The sequence below is a fragment of the Eleginops maclovinus genome, chromosome 4 (assembly GCF_036324505.1).
Source record: "Eleginops maclovinus isolate JMC-PN-2008 ecotype Puerto Natales chromosome 4, JC_Emac_rtc_rv5, whole genome shotgun sequence".
In the NCBI taxonomy this organism is placed as follows: Eukaryota; Metazoa; Chordata; class Actinopteri; order Perciformes; family Eleginopidae; genus Eleginops; species Eleginops maclovinus.
In genome coordinates, this window is record NC_086352.1 from 8,254,680 (window position 1) to 8,278,636 (window position 23,957).

General features: G+C 38.9%; 1 protein-coding gene across 2 annotated transcripts in view; it reads left to right on the forward strand.

The window, feature by feature from the left end:
- The window catches only part of adcy7 (adenylate cyclase 7), a 67,107-nt gene extending 43,162 nt beyond the window's left edge, over positions 1–23,945 (forward strand). Inside the window, exons 6-27 of one of the 2 annotated variants that reach the window (XM_063881400.1) lie at positions 4,581–4,741; positions 6,669–6,780; positions 7,131–7,258; positions 7,967–8,125; positions 8,622–8,754; positions 8,913–9,101; positions 9,325–9,365; positions 10,310–10,369; positions 11,945–12,022; positions 12,732–12,801; positions 12,891–12,988; positions 13,167–13,251; positions 14,644–14,781; positions 15,907–16,005; positions 16,549–16,745; positions 17,371–17,479; positions 18,035–18,193; positions 19,137–19,283; positions 19,580–19,687; positions 20,884–20,998; positions 21,966–22,090; positions 22,866–23,945. In XM_063881400.1, coding sequence (XP_063737470.1) covers positions 4,581–4,741; positions 6,669–6,780; positions 7,131–7,258; positions 7,967–8,125; positions 8,622–8,754; positions 8,913–9,101; positions 9,325–9,365; positions 10,310–10,369; positions 11,945–12,022; positions 12,732–12,801; positions 12,891–12,988; positions 13,167–13,251; positions 14,644–14,781; positions 15,907–16,005; positions 16,549–16,745; positions 17,371–17,479; positions 18,035–18,193; positions 19,137–19,283; positions 19,580–19,687; positions 20,884–20,998; positions 21,966–22,090; positions 22,866–23,012 — 2,658 coding nt within the window. In that variant the 3' untranslated portion in view covers positions 23,013–23,945. The remainder of the gene's footprint in view (positions 1–4,580; positions 4,742–6,668; positions 6,781–7,130; positions 7,259–7,966; positions 8,126–8,621; positions 8,755–8,912; positions 9,102–9,324; positions 9,366–10,309; positions 10,370–11,944; positions 12,023–12,731; positions 12,802–12,890; positions 12,989–13,166; positions 13,252–14,643; positions 14,782–15,906; positions 16,006–16,548; positions 16,746–17,370; positions 17,480–18,034; positions 18,194–19,136; positions 19,284–19,579; positions 19,688–20,883; positions 20,999–21,965; positions 22,091–22,865) is intronic. The other variant, XM_063881401.1, reaches the window with a different exon arrangement.
- Positions 23,946–23,957: the final 12 nt, after the last annotated feature.

Here is a 23,957-nt window from a genome sequence, read left to right on the forward strand (position 1 = left end):
CATCACCGAAGCCTTTCAAAGTTTGTCTCACTCAAGACGAAACACGAAGCACCAATCTGCATTAAGCATATAAACAAAACCAACACATGCATCAGGAAACAAAAGGCAGTGTTGCAGAAAACATATAAAACACAATGAATAAATGCACCAGTTTATATTAGATAGGAGTAATAATAATCTGGAATATGCAAATAAGGAAGTGAATTAAAGGTTTTAGGATTTTCAATCTGGCATATAGAATGGGAGGATGAAACCCTCTTTGTTAGTCACATACATGCACACAGTGAAATTAGTCCTCTGCATTTAACCCATCCTAGAACTAGGAGCAGTGGGCAGCTATCGTGCAGCGCCCGGGGAGCAATGGGGAGGGGGGATTGGAGGTGTCCGGTGCCTTGCTCAAGGGCACCACAGCAGGGCCTAGGAGGTGAACTGGGACCTCTCCAAGTAGCAGTCCACTTTCCATATTTCAAGTCTGTTCGGGGACTTGAACCGGCGACCCTACGATTCCCAGTCCAAGCCCCTACTGACTGAGCCACTGCTGGACAATCTGGCATATTTGGTTGCATTAGGGCCAAACTAAATCTGAGTAATGGTGTCTAAGAAACAAAGTAGAATTACACTTAACATATACAATTAATTCAAAGGGACATAAATCATAAATGTGGAAAAAGTTGATGATGATTTGATTTTGATGATTTTAGGGTCGGTTTATGGTTGAAAAAGGCCAACATAACCTCTGAGTGATTGTCCACTAAAGAAATATAAAAGTAAATATATAGAAACATTACATTTTTGGAGAAAGGGTTCAATATGTTAGTTAATTGATGTGATACAAACCCTTTTCAATTTATTCAAATTCATTCAAATGAAAAATATCGAACTCAGTGGCCCATATAGGACCGAGCAGAGACATGTCATCCCCTCTGTCTCCCCCTTTCATAGCTGTCTCTCAAATAAAGTCACTGGTTGCCATAAAACAATCTTTAAAAAAAAAACATATATATAATGGAATACAGGGAAAATAAGTCAGTCAACTTAAGATATAATTATTAATAATAATAATAATAATAATAATGATAATAATAATAATAATACTAATAATAATAATAATAATAATAATAATAATAATAATAGTAATAATAATAATAATAATAATAATAATAATAATAATAATAATAGTAATAATAATAATAGTAATAATAATAATAATAATAATAATAATAATAATAGTAATAATAATAATAATAATAATAATAATAATAATAATAATAATAATAATAATAATAATGTTTATTTTTAATTGATTCATTTAAACAGAAAAAAAACATGCCATTTTTCTTCAAAAAAACAAACCAAGATTTAAGTTGTGGGGAAACGTGCTCAGTGTATTCTAAGCTAATGGTTGTGACAAGCATATAGATCTCTTTTTACTTTTCTACATCATCTGTGTTTTAATAACGTCTCTGGGCGGAAACAGACATTACAGATAAAGGATGAGAACAGCTCGTTTTTTTGCCTTTTTTTCTAATTGTATTTAATCTTTAATCCCTGGTCTTGGCTGGCCTCAAGTTGACTCTCCCATGGATGTTTTCATTGCGACGAACAAATCCCCCTGAAATTAGATTTTCAAGTGATGCCTTTTAAATGAGATGCATCTGTGCTGGACCGCTTTGCGTTCGGAGGCATTTTTAAAACAAACGTTCGTCCTTTTATCGTTCTGTTATGACCGTTGCTTAGTGCGAGACGTCTGGGAAGCTGCTGTGTCGCCCAGCAGGACAGAGAGGAATGAAATAACCATTAACATTTAAAACTCCTGTTGTATTTGAACTGGGGGAAAGAGGAGCCTGGTGTTAGCCAAGGGACATAAAAGCACGTTAGGGGAATATCCAAAACCTTTCCACGTGAGGAACCGATGAGGATCTCACATCGTGTTCCCACATTCAGCGGCAGCAGTGGACGCAGCATTGAAGATACTCCTCAAATATTTCTTGGCAGGGTGTGAAAGATGTAAAAAATGTCCCTTAAATCAAAGTAAATGTGTGTCGCTGCATGATTTAGTGACCACGTGTTTCCATGTGCAAGATATGTACAAGTAAGTAATTAAAAAAGCAATAGACAACTTTCATTATAGCATTATAAAGTGGCATTGTTCTCTGATTGCCTTCCTTTTTACTTAACATAAGATTTATGAAGTAATTAATTGATTATTGAAGCTTGTAGTATTAACAGTCCTCCCCTCAATATTTTGTGTATAAAACCAATACTTACTTTAGAAATCATACCCAGTGACAGACAGAATTAAAGAGTGAGTGTGAGGGTGATAAGGATCCAGTCTAAACCCACATCATTATTCCATAGCCATGACATCATGCAATTAAAATGCCCTTTATAAAGATACGTTAAAGCATATCAGATGAGGTATACTTTAATAATCCCAGTATTGCATGGAATAAGAAATAAGAGTTGAAAATATACAATTATGCAACATAAACATTTCAAAATAGAAGATAAAACAGATCTAAAAAGTGAAAACATACAAAATGACTGTGAATATAAAACTATCTGACAAATAAAACACTATTGAAGGATAAATGACAGCTAACTGATATCTGTTGCCTCTTGAAAGTACCTTTGTACATTTAGTAATAAAGACATTTACAGCTGCATTATATCATGTAAGACATCCTATAGTTTCCCGCCATCCTCCCCACAAAGAGCGCTTTATGAGAGGGGAGTTTTCCTGCTTCAGTGTAAAACTCAAAGAGTCGTTTGAACTTTGCAAGAGGTCAGCCAGAGGGGAGGGAAGCAGTTCAGGTTGCAGCTGAGTGACACACACACTCACACACACATTCTTATAGAGGACACACACACACATTCTTATAGAGGATACACACACAATTCATCGCCTTACAAGAGTGTGTAACCCTCTTGACCGCCCCCTCGCTGTGTGTCGTCACACCCTGATTTTAAAATGATTACATTTGTTGTTAATTTTGGTTTACATACCCTCACTTGAAATGTCAACTTCAACTATGATGTTTATTTGACTTGTTTTAACAATTAATCAAAAAGCTGGAATGCTGTCAGTCCAAACACATCCACCTATTTGCAATAACACCCTCAAATTAAGATAAGGTGCAATGTGATTCCTTTGAGGTGAAGTCTGTGCAACCTGGAGACGGTCCAGAAACACTTGTGGGAAATAAACGCTTTGTTACGGCACACGTGGCTTCTTCAAAAAAGCCACGTGGAAATGTCTGACATGTTAAAGCAGAACACCCCACGGTCTAATGAAAAGTAATCTGAAGCTGTGTAGAAAAAATGGGGCATCGTGTCAAAAGTGTAGGGGTGTCTTCAGGTAAATGACTCGTGAAATACATCAGAAACATCCAAGAAAGAGTGAATCCAAAAGATTCTGCAGGAGTTTATATCCCCGCTCGTGGATGTGTCATGTCTGTCTGTCAGCAGCTTATCTTGCATATTACTGGATGTAAAAGCCTATTGTGTGTATTCATTTATGAATGTGCGCTGAAGGACGTTGTGTAGTTGCAGGGATTCAAAATAAAAAAAGCCTTACCTACTCTACTGTAGTCCAATTTCGGGCCTTTGTTGTGGCTTACAAATGCAAAAAGGTTTGGTCTTATTTAGAAAGGGAGAATCTAGAGATCAATTCAAGACCTAACGTGGTATGATCCACTAGAGTAAGGGATGATTCAAAATGAATAAATATTGCTTTAAGTAAACTTAAATAAGTACAAGGTAAAGAAGATGATGGAGATTCAACTCTTCTTTCATGTGAAGGGAGGAGGGCATCTGGCAAAAACACTGCCCTGTACCGAGTGCACTCTCTAGTCTCTATCATATTAAAAAAACAGGACTTCAAAAGAAGAATCTGAATGTCCTTAGGTGGCCAATTTAGATCCCCTTTGAAATCAGTGAATGACACATACACCTGATCTACCTTGAGGAAATAATAAAGAAGGATGAAGAATAACACTTTATAAAATGCATATCTCATTGGCTGATGTTCGTATTTATGACGCGCAGAATGTGCCTGAGAAATAATGATTCACAGAGTAGAGCTTTTTTATATTGTTGTCCTTGATTGATATTGGCTGAGCCGCTTTCAAAGCTGACAGTAAACAGACTGCTTTGACCTCCTTGCCACAGTTTCACTGATTGGATGTATTTGTTGTATTTAAACCGGTGTGAAGTAGTTTTACATATTAGTGCCGCTAAAAGTCCGGAATGATGGACATAGAAAAAGAGACGGTAAATAAAAGTAAGAAAGCTCATTGTCCAGCTGCCAGATGTTATACAGTAAGCCGGATTTTAAAGAGTGTGATGTTTACGAGTTATGACTGCAGGTCTGTGTGTGTGTGTGTGCGTGCGCGTGTTGTAGCTGTTCCCACGTTGCCCTTATTTTATTTCAAGGATTAACGACTCATCACGTACACGTATATTGAGTGCTACCGCCTGGAAATAAGCCCAATTTCCTGGGTCACCTATATAGCGGCTATGCAACTAATTGTGTGTGTGTGTGTGTGTGTGTGTGTGTGTGTGTGTGTGTGTGTTTGCAGGAGAACTTGCTGCAGTCTGTGTTGCCTGTCTACATCTCCATGAAGATGAAGCTTGCCATCATGGAGCGCCTGCAGGACTGCAAGGACAAAGAGGAGCAGCAGCGCCTGGTCAAAGACAACAACTTCCACAGTCTGTACGTCAAGAGGCACGAGAACGTCAGGTACAACCGCGAACAACAACACTTAAAATACACGCAAGGCCATCGATTTGGTGATTTATTGATCATTAAATGGCCCTTCTCAGCTCATCAGGAAGCTTTATATCCTCGGTTAAAGTGTGCACTTAGGGGAGGGTGTTGTTGATCAGCCATTGAGACCTTTTAGGGGACATTTTTAATTGGCAATGATCAATGGAAGTATATTGACGCCTTCCTGAACTTGTGCAGCTAATCTCCAGAATAAAAACAAACGAAGTGACCCTTTCAGATCAGTTGTGACAGATTTGTTATATATACTATATAAATACTAAACTGCACCTTAAATAAGGAGAAGAATCTCACAGAATCTATGCTTTTTATATGCACTTATTATGGAAAATATAGCAAAAAGTGCACAAAAAAACCCCACATATTTCCCTCAACACTTATCATAACGATAGAGTTTAGTACATCATTTGGTTTTCAGGGCAGTAACCCAGTTATGGCTCTTTTTTTTTTTTTCGTCCATTTAGCAGGTGCTGACAGAGCTTAATGTGAACTTTGGCAGATGGCTCACTAATTTACAGGGTAGGTACGCAAAATACAGCGTCTGCCTTACTTTAAGGAACTGGCATTATAGTATTATTCTTCAGAGCTAATGAAAACACTGGAAGATCGCTTGGTTGTGGATGTTTTTAATGCAGGAAAACAACGTAATACTGGCATAAAATCTAACTGAAATGACCACAACATAGCCTAACACACAGAAAATTAGAAATCGTAGAAGTCAATGTTGTCTTTCAGATGCTGAAGACACTCAATGTTTGGTCTTTGCTCGTCAGGAGGTCATTGTGAAGGCATCCGTTATGTCCGTGCTCTGTTCATTCAGTAAAAGGTGTTGAATGACAGACTGCCACACTGACTCATCCCTGTAATCACTGCAGTCAGACGCTCATTATCTGAGTTTCTGTCTCATCAAGCACCTGGACGTGTTCAGAGGAACAGGTGCTGTGTGTCTGCTGGACAACAGACGGGCAGTTCTGCTGTTACCCATCTATTGTGCTGGATAGATGGGGTCAATACAGTTCATGCAACAGCTTACATAGATACCTGATGTTATGTTTTTTAACAGTAAAACACCTACACAATTTAAAAGGGTGTTATGTGCTCTTATTTACGTGCACTTGTTGACATGTCCTGTGAAGGAGAACACGATGCTCTCTGGGGATTACTTTGCAAACGTTCGATTTTCCATCCCTGTTGTCGGAGGACGACGTGCTAAGTCAGGGAGGCGGGTCAGGTGCTTCTGCCAAACCTCCAGCTGGTGATATGCGGGTCTGTCGGAGGTCAGAGGACACAACACTGTCCTTCTGTCCTCCGGCAGCTTTAATGATGTTGGGCGGTGATTCAGCTCTCAACCAAACAGGCTTTTTAATCAGTCACTGATCAGGTCCAGCGGAGGTTAATGGTCGGGAGCGTTTCTGCCTGAAATCCTGCATTCCAATTCAGAGGCTGTAATGGGTCGTAATGGGCCGATGAGGGTGGGCAGAAAATCAGGCCAACATTTAAGAGACACAAATGGTTTAAGCTTTGGTCCTGAATTTGCTTCAATGCATTTATTTCTTTCATTGTTTTTATTTGCTAGTAACAGACAGATTCCAACTGAATTAAAATCAGTTATTTTACATTTTTAACATTTAAAATATTTTCATTTTTTATTTTCATTTAATTTGTATTTTATTAAAATGTTTAGCTGATCCTCAGAAATGCAAAATCTCAGTAGCATTTTTCTTTCAGGTAAATTCACAATGTTTATCCTGTAAGTTCTGCTTTTTCATATACATATTACCCCCCCTCCAGGGTGCAGAAATGTATTTTTCTAACCTACAATGGTCCTAATTTGCTGTCAGTCTTTGTTTAACTCTCTAAGTTGTATTGTGTTTTCTTGCAGTATTCTGTATGCCGACATTGTTGGCTTCACGCAGCTGGCCAGTGACTGTTCTCCCAAAGAGCTCGTCATTATGCTCAATGAACTGTTTGGAAAGTTTGATCAAATTGCCAAGGTGAGTGAAATAAGGATATTCTTCTTTATGTCATTATCACACCTGTCCTCTCACCTGCTGTGGACATTTTACCTCTTAAAGAGACCATAGCAGTAACAATACAGAGATTAGATTTCTGATAAATCTCATACTGGCTGGGAACGTCTGTGTTAAACAAGGAAACGCTCTCTTCTTATCAAGCACTCGGTAATCAAACACTGTGTTCGTATAGATTGACTCCCATGTGTTGCCATGCGTACACACACTGCTGACCCACAATTGAATGCAACCAGGCCAATATTTATTACTTGTGTTGAAACAGAACAGTAACCATGGGTTCCCTCCTTTTTTCTAATCTGTTTCCATTACAGGAAAATGAATGCATGAGAATCAAGATCCTCGGAGATTGCTACTACTGTGTGTCGGGGCTGCCGGTGTCCCTGCCTAAACACGCCAAGAACTGCGTCAAAATGGGCCTGGACATGTGTGAAGCCATCAAGTGAGTGTGTGCAAATTCACCTCAATTCTGAATGACACATAGAGAGTCTTGCAGGAATGTTTGTAAGCCGAACAGAAAGCAAAAGGCCTTTTTCCATTGATTTAATTAGCTCTGAGGCTAACAAAGGTTTGTGATGCTTACAGCTTTTGTTCACGGGATAATAATCTTCTTAAAATAATAAAATCAGGTGATCCAGAAGCAACTTCAGGCTATAAATGAAGTGGTTGCATCTATTCAACTAACAAGCAGAAGAGTTTCTCTGAGTGTGGTGTCCTTTAGCCACTTGTTAGCATCCGCCATTTTTAAGACACTGTCAAAAATAAAAGCTGGGTTCTGCTAACGTTAAATCTTGACCAAAACGTCAAAATATTTGATGCTAAGGTTAAACACAAGGCCTTATTTCAGTCATGTCACCAAATTCATTAAATCCATTGACTTTCTAGCGAAGAGGAAGGGCAAAAATGCTAACTCATTTGTGTCAATAAGGTGTAAAAAGCCAAATGACTAACCCTTATTACAAAATAGGTCAATCTGAGCAGAAATGTGACACGTACTGTATGTAAAGTACCATAGACTGCATATAGAAACAACTCTCAACAACAACAAGGTGTACTATAACGCGAGTCTTTCTCGTGTGTGTAAAGACCGTGTTCTGCAGACAGGAACGACCTTGATAATAATGTGATATTAATAATGAAACTCGTGCAGGCAGGTGCGTGAGGCCACAGGAGTAGACATCAACATGAGAGTGGGGGTGCACTCGGGAAACGTGCTCTGCGGCGTCATCGGCCTCCGAAAGTGGCAGTTTGACGTGTGGTCACATGACGTCACGCTGGCCAATCACATGGAGTCTGGAGGCCTTCCTGGGTACGTTGTATTACTTGAGTTGTATATATATATATATTTGTACATGTTTATATATCATATTATTATTTGTAATTAGTTTACTTGAGCATCAGAAATCTAACCATCAAACTGTAGCTTATTTTTTATACGTTTTAAATGAAAATTGTTAAACTTTTTAAAATATTGCAAGCTCCTAATTTTTTGTTTTGTTTCCAGTTTTGGTTGCACATTAAGTTTTGTAATGTAGTTTCACCAGGGACTAGGTAAACATCATAGGATGCAATATCAGCATGATTATTGGCCGTACAAAACTAAATAAATCACCTTTAAAGCGTTTTTTAAATTAAGTTTCCTGCCGGTGTGATGCAAAAAGAAAGTCTTTAGAAAAATGTCTAAAGGGATAATGTCGGATTGATGCTTGCCTGTCTTATCAAGTAAAGAGGAAGAGGAAAACTAAACATTACATATACCATGATGAGCATTTGAATCGACCTCCTGCTCTTTCCTCTCTGGTCAGTCGTGTCCACATCACAGAGGCGACTCTGAAGCACCTGAACAAAGCTTACGAAGTGGAAGACGGCAACGGCCACCTGAGAGATCTTTACCTGAAGGAGCTCAACATCCAGACCTACCTGGTCATCGATCCTCGGGTGAGTCCTCTATTTTAAGGAAGAATGAGAAATGTGTTGCATTCGAAAGCTAAATGACCCCAGCGTAGCATAAGTGTAATGTTGGTGTGTGTGTGTGTGTGTGTGTGTGTGTGTGTGTGTGTGTGTGTGTGTGTGTGTGTGTGTGTGTGTGTATGAAGTCTAAAGACCCGTTGTTGAACAGCCGCTGTGCAGTTAAACATCGAGTGAACGACGGTCTGAAGATGAGGGCGTCGGTGCGAATGACCCGATACCTGGAGTCCTGGGGGGCCGTCAAACCCTTCGCCCACCTGCAGAACCGAGAGGGCTTCACCCCGGACGCTATCGTCAACGGGAAGTCCCGCCTTAAGGTGAGAAGACAGATGTTATTAGATGGCAAAGGTGTATACAATATGCATAAAATACCATTATTCCTAGAAATATACACTATAGAGAAGTGAAGATCGGTATGCAGCAGCAGTAAGTGAATACAAAGTATCTCTCTACTGAAAATGATGTATAGGTTGAGTGAGTTTGGACTTCAACACTTACATTATCGTGCATCTTCTTATTATTCATATGTTTGTTTTCCAGGACATCCCTCTACGATCTACCATCTCCAGGATCACTGAGAGGTAAGAACGACTCTGAGCTGCTGCAGAAACTAGGGAGCAACTACCGTAAAAATGCAAAATGCTGTTAGACGTATTTGTTTTTGCACCTGCTTTATAAACAGTTTACCAACACATCAACTTATTGGACATTTTAGAGGATGTAAGCTTCAATCTGCCGACACCAAATACATGCCGATTTCGTAAAGTCTAAATTTGTATTGCTTATTTAACTATAACACACACACACTCACATACACACTCTTGCTGGAAGTCGGCCCATGGTACCATCACTGTTGTTCAATAATGTGTTCAAATGTTTTCCACCGACTCTCCCTGCCAGGACTTTCCTGAATCTGCATCATTTCATCACTCCGTCACATTCATTTACTATCATCTCTGTGTTGGAGGATATTTTAGGCATGAAGTCTCTTACATATAGGATGCGTACTTCTCATGGCAGCTCAGATATCTTGATGGAAAAATATTGGGTGACCATTATCAGGATCGAGAGTATCATCACACAACATACAGATAGAATACAGATTGTACGTGCTACTGATGTCACATGATGTATCAATACAGAATATATTAAAATGATAACGGTATGATTTTCTAAAGAAGATTTATTGATATATTTTCCCCTTTTTTGACTTTCCTAAATCGGATTTTGGGATATTTAGTTAGTCCATATTGAAATTTTGATCAAGTTTAGCTTCAATGTGCAGCCTTATTCAAATCTCAAGGTCACGGCTACCTTTCAATATTTGTTTTCGGCCAAAACCGAAGAATCAATACACTTATTCTGAACATTTCACACAAATGTCTATTGTGGACATTCCTGTAAACTGCAGCGTTAACGGTTGAGGCATGGAAGCACAAGGCGTCTAATCCAGCAGTCAGTTTTGTTTATTTGTGGCTCTGTTGTGATGAATTTGTGTTTGTGTTTCACGGTTGGGCCCGGACAGCTTTGACGAGTCTCTAGAGGAACCGTTCTCCTTGCCCTCCGCTCCGTTCAGCAGCTATAAGTGAGTGAGGCCTTCAGGGCCCGCTGGGACTGATTCCCTCGGCGCAGTAGTTCTCAACCCTTTGGCCTGTGACCCCTGCAGACTAAAACAAATGGATGCACGCTCTGAGCCTCTTGTTTGAAGTGGAAATACAAAACTACTGTCATCTTTAACATAATGTATATCCTATTTAAAATACAGATTAGTACCCGTCAATCAGTTTGATTCATGCAGTTTCCCAAAAATGAATGAAATAGTTAAATATGAAACATAAAGTGCCAATAGACAGATTTTCCTTTAACTTGTTATGAAGTAAAATCCTAAAAGTAAAATAATGACACCATCAGCATTTATATAAGTTAGCTAAAATAATTAAGGGAATTATTAACAATACACTGTTATAGATTTTAATGTACAGCGTTAGGAAAGCTAGTAGCTAATATAGCTTTGCTCAATTCCAATTACTTCACTCTTAGAAATAGAAGAATTTGAAGTTCAGCACTGAGGAAACATGTAGTTTTGTTGAGTAGAGCTACTTTGAAAGAGTTGTTCAAACCTCTGAGTATAAAAGATCATATCAAATTCTTAATAGATAGACAGAAGAACTTTATTGATCCCTTTTTGTGAAATTTCTTCGTTGCCGCAGCGTAAAAACAAGGCAATGTCATTACAATAAAACAAAATAAAATGACATTTAAAAAGAAAGTTAAAAATATACGCTTGGGACAAAAAATGTACACAAAATATAAATAAAAACAAAATATAAAGCAGTATAATAAATAGTTTAAAAAAGTCAAATTCCAGCAAAAAAACACAAGAGAATATCTAACTTGTATTTAAAATGAAAACAATTCAGATATATATATGTTACTATCAGTAAGCTACTGCACAATGTAGTTCAAACTATTTAAACCAGTAGTTTTATTACGTGTAATTCACTACTAGCTTCATCCGTCAAAGTGCAGTAGACTCTGAGGAACACACAGAGTAATCAATTTGTTTTAGGGGCGTTAATAATGCCACTTGGAAACGCCCGGGGGAAAAGTTGTCTATTGCCATTATTATTAAAAAGAGAGCATATTGCACCATAAATTACAAAAAACTCCAGTCTTTTTAAATCCTCCCCTGAGACCCATATCTCTAAAAAGGGAAGTTCTGTCCTTCAGGGTGAGAACTATTGCCTTACCGTGGAGCCTTGCTGTCAGAACACTAACCTGAGCAGTTCTGAACCCCTGCAGAGAACCCCCTGCACCCTCTGTTAGTGGACTGACCTGCTCCTATTAACATTGATGGGCTGCTGTGGATCTGGGTCTGTGTGTCTGTGTGAGTGTTTCCTTCCTGAAGGAGGGGGTTTCCGAGCAGACACACACTCCAGCTGAATCCCTCAGAGATCATCTAACACACAGTCGTCTGCATCCTGCACACTCCCTCCATTTAACCCCCTCATCTTTTTTTCTCACTAATGCCCTTCTCAAGCAACGGCTAAACCTGGACCTGAGTAACCTGCATGGCCTGATCTGGTTTCCTGGAGTCTGCTGCGGTCCGCCTTCGTGCTTCACCGTCTTTCTTTAACCGTCTCTGTGCTCTCCGCTGCAGGAACAAATCCCAGAAGAGCAAGTTTGACGAGGAGCTGCACAACGAGATGACCACCACCATCGATGAGCTCAGCAGCAAGTAGGTCCACGATTACAACCACTTAAAGCCCTTTAATGCATACATGTTGTACTTTTTATTTGTTAGACACATTTAAAGACATTCCTGTAAGTGCCTAGAGGCTGTTTTTATCAGTATTTCCTGGACAGATGTGTGAAGTCACCCTACAAACAATTTATATTGAACTTACAAGTTCATTAAGTCATTAAAAACATGCAAAATACGGGCTCACAAGTCTGGAAATGGTAGTAAAACAATAAAACCAACATAAGTATTAAATAACATCAAGATAAAAACTGCAACTCTGCAAGAAAGCTGCCCTTTAATGATAAACCAGGTATTTGATCGATAATAATAATTAAGAAACAACTATCACACTAACTGTTTTACCATCTTCATGATCCAGCATGCCACCACCAGTGTGTTATAGCGGGGAAATCAGTCTCTAAGCTCTACATTTTAAATAAATACAATTAAGTATCGAAATAAATCATTACTTTTTATCCATGCTAGAGGAGTGGATTAGTCTTGGTAACATATCTGTGCAATTATTGTCTTGTAACACATATTGATATCAAGATAATGCTGCAATACTAGCTGTATTTATTCAATTAAGCCTACTTAAATGGTCCTTCCTTCCTTCCTTCCTTCCTTCTCCTTCCTTCCTTCCTTCCTTCCTTCCTTCTCTTCTTCCTTCCTTCCTTCCTTCCTGCCTTCCTTCCTCTCTCAGGCAGTGGTCTAACACTGAAGAAAGTGGCAGCTTAGCTCTGTGGTTTCCAAAGAAAGATCTGGAAAAGCAGGTTGGTTTAAAAGCATGATTTCATAATGTGATATGCATATCACATCCTGGTGTTGAACGAGAATTTCTTCTTCCGATTCCTCTTCAAAGTACCGAGCCCTGGACCTGCCGATGTTCAAACACTACGTCGGCTGTGCCACCGTCATCTTCCTCTGCATCTTCTTGGTGCAGATGTTTGTCACGAAGGAGTGAGTATGACTACATTTCGCCTCTTTCTTTCACTCACAAATAACCAAGCTATTGACTTTAAGGCAAAGGTAATAAATGTTAACCCATTTCCAGGTCTTAGGACTCATTCCTGCCCACTCATCCCACTAAAAATGAAAGGGAGAGATTTTTTGATTATCTGGTTTTCCTCTCCCCCAGCCGACATATGTTGGGGACCTGGTTCGGAGTCTTGGTGTGTGTGCTGCTGCTGACCCTGGCCATCTGTTTCGCAGGTCACTTCCAGGTCAGTGCCTTACATTCACATTTACATGATGACAGGGTTATTTCGGGCATTTTTCCCCAGGCAGGTAGCATAAAGGTTGGTAGAAAGTAGAAACAACCTGTCATCCCTTTAAACAACAAGCTCTGGAGGCAGGTCAGTGTCTTTTGTCCAGAAAACCTTCAGAATCCCTCTCTGTTTAATGCTGGCCCTGACCTGCAGCATTACTTGTAAGTGTGTATCCCTAAAGGGGTATCAAGGAATTCCATTTCCCCGGGCCTGAGAAATGAAATGTGAAATTCTTTCTTTACTGCTGTTTTGTGAAGGCCACACACGATGGATACGGACAAGCTTTCAGGAAGGATGTAAGGAGGAGGACTTCAAGAGAGAAGACGGTGTTCTAAGATAAATGGACTGTATAGATCTTTATCAGGTCTTTTTCGAGTCATTCACCCATTCAGAGCAGCACCACTGGCTCTAGGGAACTAACATTGACACACACTCACACACCGTTAGCCATCGGGAGCAACTCAGGGTTCAGTGTTTTGCCCAAGGATACATCGACACGGGCTGGGATCGAACCCACAACCTTCTGGTTGAAACCCAATTATTTAAAAAGCCATTCTCTTCATTTTTTATTTTATTCATATTTTTCACTTTTCGTTTTTGTTTCTAAATATTTAATAATATAAATATTTTTAATATATACATATACATGTTTTTGGTTTATTGTATTAATGCATTATCTTCTATCCTTTAAAGAATATAGGTATAAAGGTGCGGCTTATTGTTCTTGTTATTTTATATATATTTACTTCCTTTTTTAGTAATTGTATAATAGTTATTGGAATCCTAAAATATATAGTGTTATATATAATGTTGTATAATATTTTAAAGTATAATTGTTTTTATTGTGTTTTCTCTAACTATTGTAATTATTTTATTTTTAACAATATATATATATTTATATATATATAATTTATTCCTTAATAAGTTCAATTAATAATTGATCTTAAACTATTGTTCCTTTTTTATTTGAAGGCTGTAATATACGGTGATCCATCTCCGAGCTATCATGACGTCCTATCATTAGCATTAACGGTCAAAAGGACTCATTACACTAGGCCAGTCCCTGTTAAATAAAGACAGGGTGAAAGGTCATGTTTGATGTGTACATATGCACGTGCCTCTCTGCCAGAATTAGCCGGTGTGAAAATGTAAAAGACGTCATCGCAGCGACTCAGCTCTCTGTAGCCGACCTCCTGACACCTGACCCTTTTGTTTCCTCTCAGACAGATTCTCGCTCTGGAAATAGCCCCCCATTACTCACTCACACATGAAGTCTGGAGATGGATGACTGGGCTAAAGCCACGTGCGTCTTCAATCATGTTTCAATCTTTTTGTTCTTGTCCGCAGCGCCTGTTCCCGGAGAAACTGGCGCAGTGCCAGTGGCTGCCTGCGTTGTCCGAGGCGGTGGTGAAGCGGCCGTGTGTGCGCCTCCCTCTGGCCACCATCACCACTGCGGTCATCGTTATCTTGGCAATATTTAACCTGGTAAGACTAGAACATCTCTAAATAATCTGGGAAGAAACGCCTCTTAAAATAATCCCACACTTGGTTGAAAATGTATCGGTCAAATTGCATTTTGAGTGTTACATTAAAAGTACTTGTTTGATTCTTTCAGCTAGATTATTATACAACACGTTTAATTAATAATACTGAAGCATTAAGGTGTAGGCAGCATTTGACTGTGGCTGGAGGTGAGGTTAGTCTGAGCTACTTTACTGTCTTTAATTAAAGAACATCACTACTGGGTGAAGCAGCTCTGAAAGGTGGCCCCAATGACACACAGTTTAGTGAACGGTGTCAAAAGCCAGAAAGGTTAAAACCACTGATTTATTTTAAAGCATGTTGTTTATTAATTTCAAGACACCACAATGGCACATTCTGGGTAGCATTTTGAAAATAAATACAAATGAATCAATAATTAATACTAAAAATGTTCTAAAAAAAAGCTGATCACCAAAATATCTACAAATTCTGTTTTGCAAAAAGACTATATACTTTTATTATCGTTCTCCAGGTTTCCCAAGAAAACTTGACTCGTTTATACATTTCACATATTAGCAGTCGTGTTTATGCATCATTGAAATGTACAATAACGAGCATCAATCGCTCGTTTTATCATCCAGTCGGTCAAATCTTCATCTGATAAGTTTCTAAATCTCTCAAATAGACGTAATGGTAAATGGACTGTACTTATGTAGCTCTTCATCAGGTGTTCTCGACCCCTCAAAGCGCTTCACATACTACGAGACACTCACCCATCCACACCTCAATCATATAGAGCGGCACCACTTGCTCTAGGGAAGCTCACACTCACACACACTCACACACAGTTGGCCATCAGGAGCACCTCAGGGTTCAGTATCTCGCCCAAGGAAAGACGACCGCACTCCCTCGCAGCCACAGTCGCCCATATGTAGTCGAAAGATAGTAGAAAGTAAAAGTATAAATATTCATATAAAGCACCTGAAAACTAAAGGTGCTTATTACCTTTCCACCTGCTCACACGTGGAGTCTTAAGAGAGGTCCTTCTAGCTATTTCTGTCTGCCAACACTTCAAATCCGGCTGTCCGGGGCAGCCCGTCACTCACTTCTCTCTCATCCCCCTCGCAGTGCTTCATCAACACAAAAGATTCCTCTGTAATGAACGGCCAGCATCCCACCAATGATTCCCAGGAGCAGGGATTAAAGGACGGACTCTTCTACCTGCCTGTGAGTGATGGGTTTGTCAACCAAAGGCAATAATAAAATATTTTCATGTCAGACTGTTTTTAGATTAGAGAGGATTTGCCAAATAATCCTGGCATGTTTGTAATTTAGAAACAGAGAAGACATGGTTTAACTCCACTTACTGTTACATTCAAACGTTTGTTTCCTGCTTATTCTGTAGTAAGAAGGGGCTGTATTTGATTTTTATTCATGATTACAAGACCTTACTTATTTACAAACATCCTCAGGTCTTGCATATTTGAAGCATGAGGAAAAGGTTCTATAAATGACATTCAGTAATAACAAAAATACATATACTCTATGCAAATACATCTGTAACCCCAAGGAGGAGTTCACAAGAAATGTAATAATTATTTGGAAATAATTCTGGCATATTTCCCTTCTTTTTTTACGTATCCCTCCCTAAAATTACATAGGATTTAGTTCTACATGTATTAAATGTTTACTGTTATTCTCCTGCTTATTCCTTAGTCATCTACAGATGTGTCACTTGTCTATTTTGCCTGTATACCCTCTCTCCCTCAGTACTCGGTGTACTGCTGCATCCTGTCGCTCATCGCCTGTGGAGTCTTTCTCCGCGTGAGCTTCGAGCTCAAAGTGCTCTTCCTCACCCTGGCCTCAACGGTGTACTACATCATCATCCTCAGCACCAAAAGCGAGCTCTTTGTGGACTACGGGCACTTCCTCTGCACCCTGGATGGCCACAGCGTGAACTGCAGCAGGTGGGATTACAACGAGAAAGAGAAGAGAGAGCGGTTGTTTAAAGGACAACGTTCAAAGTCCTAGAAGATAGGGAAAGGCCAGGTTTGGAATAAGCTTAAATCTGAAATGAAATTCTTTAAAAATGCTGGATTTTAAGCACAATCGGCTTTTTATCTACACAATAACTCCTCTTTTTATAATTGAAACTATCTTATAGTCGTTTTTGTTTGTTGGAGACATGGAGCAGACCCTACATGAGAAAATAAAACATATATTGAGACAATTTAGAGTTTTTTTTCTTAGGTAAATATTGTAATATATTATATTTTTCCCATTTGCTTTAAAAGTTGTAATTTAAATGTCAATATGTTGTGTTCATACATACAATATAATGTTTAAAAATGTAAATATAAGAATTACAAAGTGTTTTTGCATAAAAACAGAACCTTTAATACACATAGAAAAAAACAACAGCACATGAAACACACAGAGGACAACAAATAAAAGAGAAGAAAGCAAAAATAAAATCCCATAAAATCAATTCTACAGCTGATTTAAAAGACCTGAGAGATTTTACAACACAATCCCAGAATAATCACGAATAAAAAGTGTGAATAAAGTCCTGAATGTTGTGCTTTCCTGCAGCGAGGATCACAGCATCCTGCAATTGTTGGGTTTGGTGAAGCACCCTCAGGTGATGAGCTGCATCTACATCACTCTGTTCCTGGTCACCATGCTCATCATCTCCCAGCAGGTAACTTCACCTCCCTGTCCCTAATCTGACTCCTCACTGCACCGGATTTATTTTCCTTCAAAGCTTCTTTTGAGGCTTTTGAATTAACATATTTTGAGAGGTCGTCTCCCTAAAAATGAAATGAAACCTTCAATTTGAATAAAGTGTTTATTTTTGTATTAAATTAATTTTCTTTATTGAAAAGAACTTTCTTTGTGTGCCACAAGCGGGGGGGAGAAAGCACTTTTTTTAAGGCATTGAATAGACATGCAGATAATAAATTGAAAAGTTTCATTACCTTCGAAACTGGACGTAGAATTTGATGCTATAACTAAATAATTTAGATAACCAAAACATGATTGACAGCGATGTTTGGAGTTGTTAAACAATGCATGCATGAGCGTTTAGACCGTAAGTGGGGAAAGGGGGGGGGGGGCTAAATGAGGTGAATAATATTTGTACACTGATGACCTTCTGGAGATATACAAATCAACGCAAGAAAATCCAGGAACATTTGAATTAAATCTCTGAGTCATGCTTCCTTCATTGTTCTCTCGCTGTGTCTCCGTCTGCTAGAACGAGTCGTGCTTCCGGCAGGACTTCCTGCTGAAGTACAAGAACCGCACGGAGCAGGACGAGATCGAGACCCGGGAGAACCTGAACCGCCTGCTGCTGGAGAACGTGCTGCCGGCTCACGTCGCTGCGCTGTTCGTCGGGGAGAACAAGAAGAACGAGGTGAGGGCGAGGCTGGTCGTTATGGGAATAATGAGTAATGATGAATGAGTTACCAGTAATGAACCAGTATGATTAGTTGCTCACTCTATCAGTAAATAACCTCAATGTATCAGCATCAATATACTCTTAAAATACCTCAGTGGATCAGATATTCAACGCTTCTTCAGGCGATAAATGATGTATGTACAGCTCAGTATAAGTCTGTAAAATCCCGTGTTTATACTCAACAAAAGGGCAGATATTTTCCTTATTGATTAATTACTCACAAGAGACAATGGTAGTCTCCTGTGTTGTGTTCAAGTGTCTTCTAAATGTTGTGTAGGTTCTAAAATTAAGCAAAAGCATCTCTGCTGTTCAGTGTTAACTCACTTTAGCTGTGAAATAAATGCTTAAAGCACTTTTACTCACAGTTCTTACACATTGCAGGCACTTCAGGATAAAAGCAGAGTTGTTTTGCTTCTTAAGTAAGACACGACGCTTCGAGGTCTTGCCTTCTTAATGTGCACAGTCATAAGATTATCACTCAGTGAGTTCTTCAAAGAGATGAAACATGACAAGGACATTATTGATGAATACTGTCCACGGCTGCCTTATCCTTATTTAGTAATTAGTTCAGGGATGATATCAAAGCTATTTATAGTTGCCCTCTGGGTCGAAGTATTTTTTAAAACTACATGACATCAAGTTGGAGGAGATAAATATGCTATAAACTGCAAACTGTCCTTTTATTCAGTCAAGTGAGGTCAGTCAAACATTCCAAATCTCAAGCCTGGATAAAAAGATAGTGCAAACATAATAAAATGAGATAAAACTTGGAGGAAATTCTTAAAACAGTTCAGTTATTTTTACTTAGATGTCTGTACCTGCCACTAGTTTGGAAATAACAGCATTCTTGTTTTAGTAAAACATGTGAACTGTGCTGACTGTACGTTTCCCCCGACAGGACCTCTACTATAAGTCCTATGACTGCGTGTGTGTGATGTTTGCCTCGGTGCCGGATTTCAAAGAGTTTTACACAGAGTGTGACATCAACAAAGAGGGCCTGGAGTGCCTGAGGCTGCTCAACGAGATCATCGCAGACTTTGACGAGGTCAGGATCCAGAAACACCTCCATCCATCTGCCTTTGCAGAGTGCTGCTCTGTGACACGGGGCTTAGAGTGATGTGTTGACATGCAGCAGAGCGTGCATCTTATTCATAGTTTCTTGTAAACACGTGCATTGTTTAAGCTGAGTGAGGCTGGTCTGAGCCCCGTGCATAACACTGAAGTTGCTGGTCTCTCAGTGCCTCAGTTTGTTTGATTTGTCGTTTAGTTTTTGATGAGCATTAACAAACCAACGTCACACAACCTGAAACTAACATCCATCTTTGTGCTTCTCTCCACCAGCTGCTCTCCAAGCCCAAGTTCAGCGGGGTGGAGAAGATCAAGACCATCGGCAGCACGTACATGGCTGCTGCGGGGCTCAGCGGGACGCCCGGACACGAGAACAATCAGGTAAAACTAAGAACTGTAACTCTGGAGTGATCACATTGAGGATGTTGAGCTGGTTTTTACCTCTGTTTTCCTGCTGCTTGCCTTGGACATTATCTATGGATGTTTTGCTTTCAAGCAAAAAAGCCACTGCTGCACTGTTCAAAGACATCAGGTCAGACCTCTAAAATAATGAATGCATGCGTCTCTCTATTGATTAAAGTCTTTAAAGCTCCCTGTAATGGATCTGTTTGAGAAAAACTATTTCTGACTCGCCATCAGCAGTTGTTGGCGTGTCACGACGGCTGGGCGCTTTACCGCCAATGACCTGGTAAAAAAAAAAACATGTCTAAATAAAAAAGTAAGCAAGAAAATAAATTAAATGAACTAAAATAATGACACGAAATATGTATATATTTGCTATAAATAAAAAGCACCAAACAACTGACTTTTAAATAATATACATTTTTAAAATGTTGGATACCCGAAAGAGTACTTATTATTATTATTATTATTATTATTATTATTATTATTATTATTATAATTATAAGTATTATTATAAGTATTATTAATATAAGTATTATTATAAGTATAATTATTATTATAAGTATTATTATTATAAGTATTATTATTATAAGTATTATTATTAATATAAATACTATTATTGTTATTATTATTATAAGTATTATTATTAGTATTATTATTATTATTATTATTATTATAACTATTATTATAAGTATTATTAATACAAGTATTATTATTATAAGTATTATTATAACTATTATTATAAGTATTATTATTATTATTATAAGTATTATTATTATTATTATAAGTATTATTATTATTATTATTATAAGTATTATTAATACAAGTATTATTATTATAAGTATTATTATTATTATTATTATTATTATTATTATTATACATTTTTAAAAATATATTATTATTATTATCTACTTTACTGCTTTGTATTGTCACTAATATTTTGTATTCATAGTTATTCAAAAATCATGACCATTGGTGGTCTCATTCCTGAGTAAAAGATCTCCTTCTCTAGAGCATATGTTCTAAAATAACTCCTGGAGGAGACGCTTAAACAATTACACTTGATTAATTACTCCATGTCTGTTCTGGACACCGTTGAGACAGACTCCTTACTCGAACATAATCCCCTTGTATCTGTGATCGGTCATATTGAGGTTGTTGATGTCGTCCTCCAGGACAAAGAGAGGCAGCAGGCTCAGATCGGGAACATGGTGGAGTTCGCCATCGCTCTGATCGGGAAGCTGGACGGCATCAACAGACATTCCTTCAACAGCTTCAGGCTGCGAGTGGGTGAGTGTAGAAAAACCCCCCCTCTTCATTCACTCAACTCTGCACGCTGGGTGTGCACAATAACACAACCCGTTTCCATGGTTACACGGAACATGGAATGCATTGCAGCAGTGTTGCCATGACGTTGCGTTCACTGACCGTCGGTTATTCCTTACACCAGTGAAGCCATCTTTATAACGTCTTGTAGCGTCTGCTGTGTGATGTTTAGGGTCTGATTTTAAAGGAATATTTATTATACTATCTGCTGTCTTACTGTTCATTGTTGCTTATGTATTTGTATTGTTAGTTTTCCATAAATCATCTGGTTTTTACACCTTAGACTTCATAACTTCAAAACAAACTACCAAAATAAAACATACAAACAAACATATAAATAATGAAGTGGGTATCAAACAATCCAGAGGTAATCCAGAGGAAATAAACCTGCGTAGAAGTGTGCAAGAAATTCTTCACAGCAGGTACGCTCAAGTGTTGTTTCTGAGACGGAGTAATAAAAAGCGTGTTTCACTCTTCCAGCAGAAGTCTCTATAATACTTCAGCCGTGAGGTAGAAGGACCCCGTGTAGGAGAGCCTTTAGCCTCCGTCTGACAGCTGAGTGTGAGCAGAGAGTTTACAGACCCCGATAAACGTTTTAGTTACAACATTTACATTTCTCTGGAGATAAAAACAAACAGGAATAAACACTGACATGTGATTTGAGTGGTTTAAACCTTCTTATCAGCCACCGTGTCCAAACACCTTTGTTTTCAATGCAGATAGGATAGGATTTCAATAGGAGTATCACTAAAGTGAGCAAAAATACAAAAATATGGTTTTGCTCCCATTTCTCATGGAAGAAAATGAGAAGTCCAGTATCCAGACAAAGATCAGAAGCGGGATGACACATTTTTTCCCCCTTGAATCTTATTTTTTCTCTTCTGTTTAATTTGTATCCCTTGTGAGACTGAGACATGGTGTTCCTCCCCAGGTATTAATCACGGCCCTGTGATAGCCGGAGTGATCGGGGCGAGGAAGCCTCAGTACGACATCTGGGGGAACACGGTGAACGTGGCGAGCCGGATGGAGAGCACCGGGGAGCTCGGGAAGATCCAGGTACGTTCAGCCGAGACAAACTGAGTTTTATCTGGTGTTCCTGAAGGCACCACGGCCTCATGTCACTTCTCACAGTTATTGCTTCTAAGCTTTATATTACTAATCACAATCATGGCTGCACTTACAAAGTTCCAGTTCCCATCTTTAGCCAGTAAGTGGGACAGTGTTTTAGTTCCATTGTAGGTTAAAAAAGTAATCACAGCCCGGGGGAAGGAGCAGATATTCTGTGGAAAACCTTAGATATTTCTCAGTTTACTTTTCAGGGAACCACATGGATTCATTTAGCAAGGTCTGATAAACATTATTATGGGGTTCCTTGACAAATTGTAAATTTAGCATTTTGTTCCTATATATCTAAGGTTTGTTTTATTAAAATGTTGATTTTATTCTCTGGTAATATTACACCCTCCTTCTCAGCTAGTAATTTACTTCCTTTATAACCTACCATATCCTATATACACCGTCTTAAATGAGACGAGATGAACATTACATTTTCCTTCCTGCTTTAATTTCACTTTATTTCTGTGTATCACTCTTATCTTATCAAAGCATGCTTTAACTTAGGAAAGTACTTGAATTACTTTCCCTCTGCTTACAGCACTGCTAGTGACAGACTGACAGTGAGCTTAACTATAATGCTGCCAAAGTAAAGACAGAATCAACAAATACTTGGTGTATTATTCAGTTGTGTTCGCAGTACGGTCTCCAGACGAAAGAAAAGCTATGAACTTGCTTTGTGGTTTTCTAAGCTGCAGTGTTGTGTTTGTTCTTTCAGCTGACAGAGGAAACGTGCGAGGTGCTGCACAAGCTGGGCTACTCGTGCGAGTGTCGGGGATTCATCAACGTGAAGGGCAAAGGGGAGCTGAAAACCTTCTTTGTGTGCACCGACATGAGCAAGCAGCAGGGCATGGGTCTGAGCTGAGGGAACACACACCTGGAGACAGACTCACACACACAAGCTTACAGACTGCTGCACGCCTCCACACACGCACACACACGACACACACACACACACACACACAGTAACGTGATATTAAAGGCCTCGCTGTGTGGTGGATGTGACACTGGAAAACCTTTTTGTACTCGGGACCTGTTGAGCGGATCAGGATGTGTCATGGTGGAGAGACACGGACGATCGCCATGTTTTTTCTACGCACATTAACGTCCAGTGATCACTTTTGTACTTTTTCTCTTGTCTTTAACTTAGATGTTGTTGTACTAATGCCAAATAATATACAGGTAAAGGATGTACAGGCCTTTAAAAAAAGAAACAATGGATACTGTTTGGATCATAACTTGAAACCCATGTGGTTGGAAGACGGGATGCTCTGTTACTGTGTAATGAGAGTGAGATAGTAAGACGGAGCTGTTGCTAGAACAGAAACTGGCTGATAAAGATATTAAAAACGCTTTTCTTGCTCCTTTATATTCACATCGCGACAAAGTAGGACGTGTGGAAAATGTCCTGAAGTTACTGTATCAAGACTTTAGGTCTTTATGAACATCTTTGAGGTTCTGCCAGAGAAACAAGTGACATATATGACAAGATATTTGCTGCATTTCTAAGAGGGAAATACACACATTTGTGCATCACCTGTCGAAGCGTTTATTCTGCTGCACAGAGGGACACCTTAACCCCCGCCTGCTGTGAATGTTTTTCTGCCTCCGGCTCAGACTATCACCTGAACTGATGTCAATTTGTCCTGTGGCCTTATCTCCCGAGAACATCATCTCGTCCGTAATCGTGGTTACATAATAATACTGATAATAATAATGTATTGGCTTTCATGTGAACAAATGTGACAATGAATTTTGTACAGTTACAGAATGTAATAAATGTTTTCCTAAGTCTGCAGTTTGATGCACA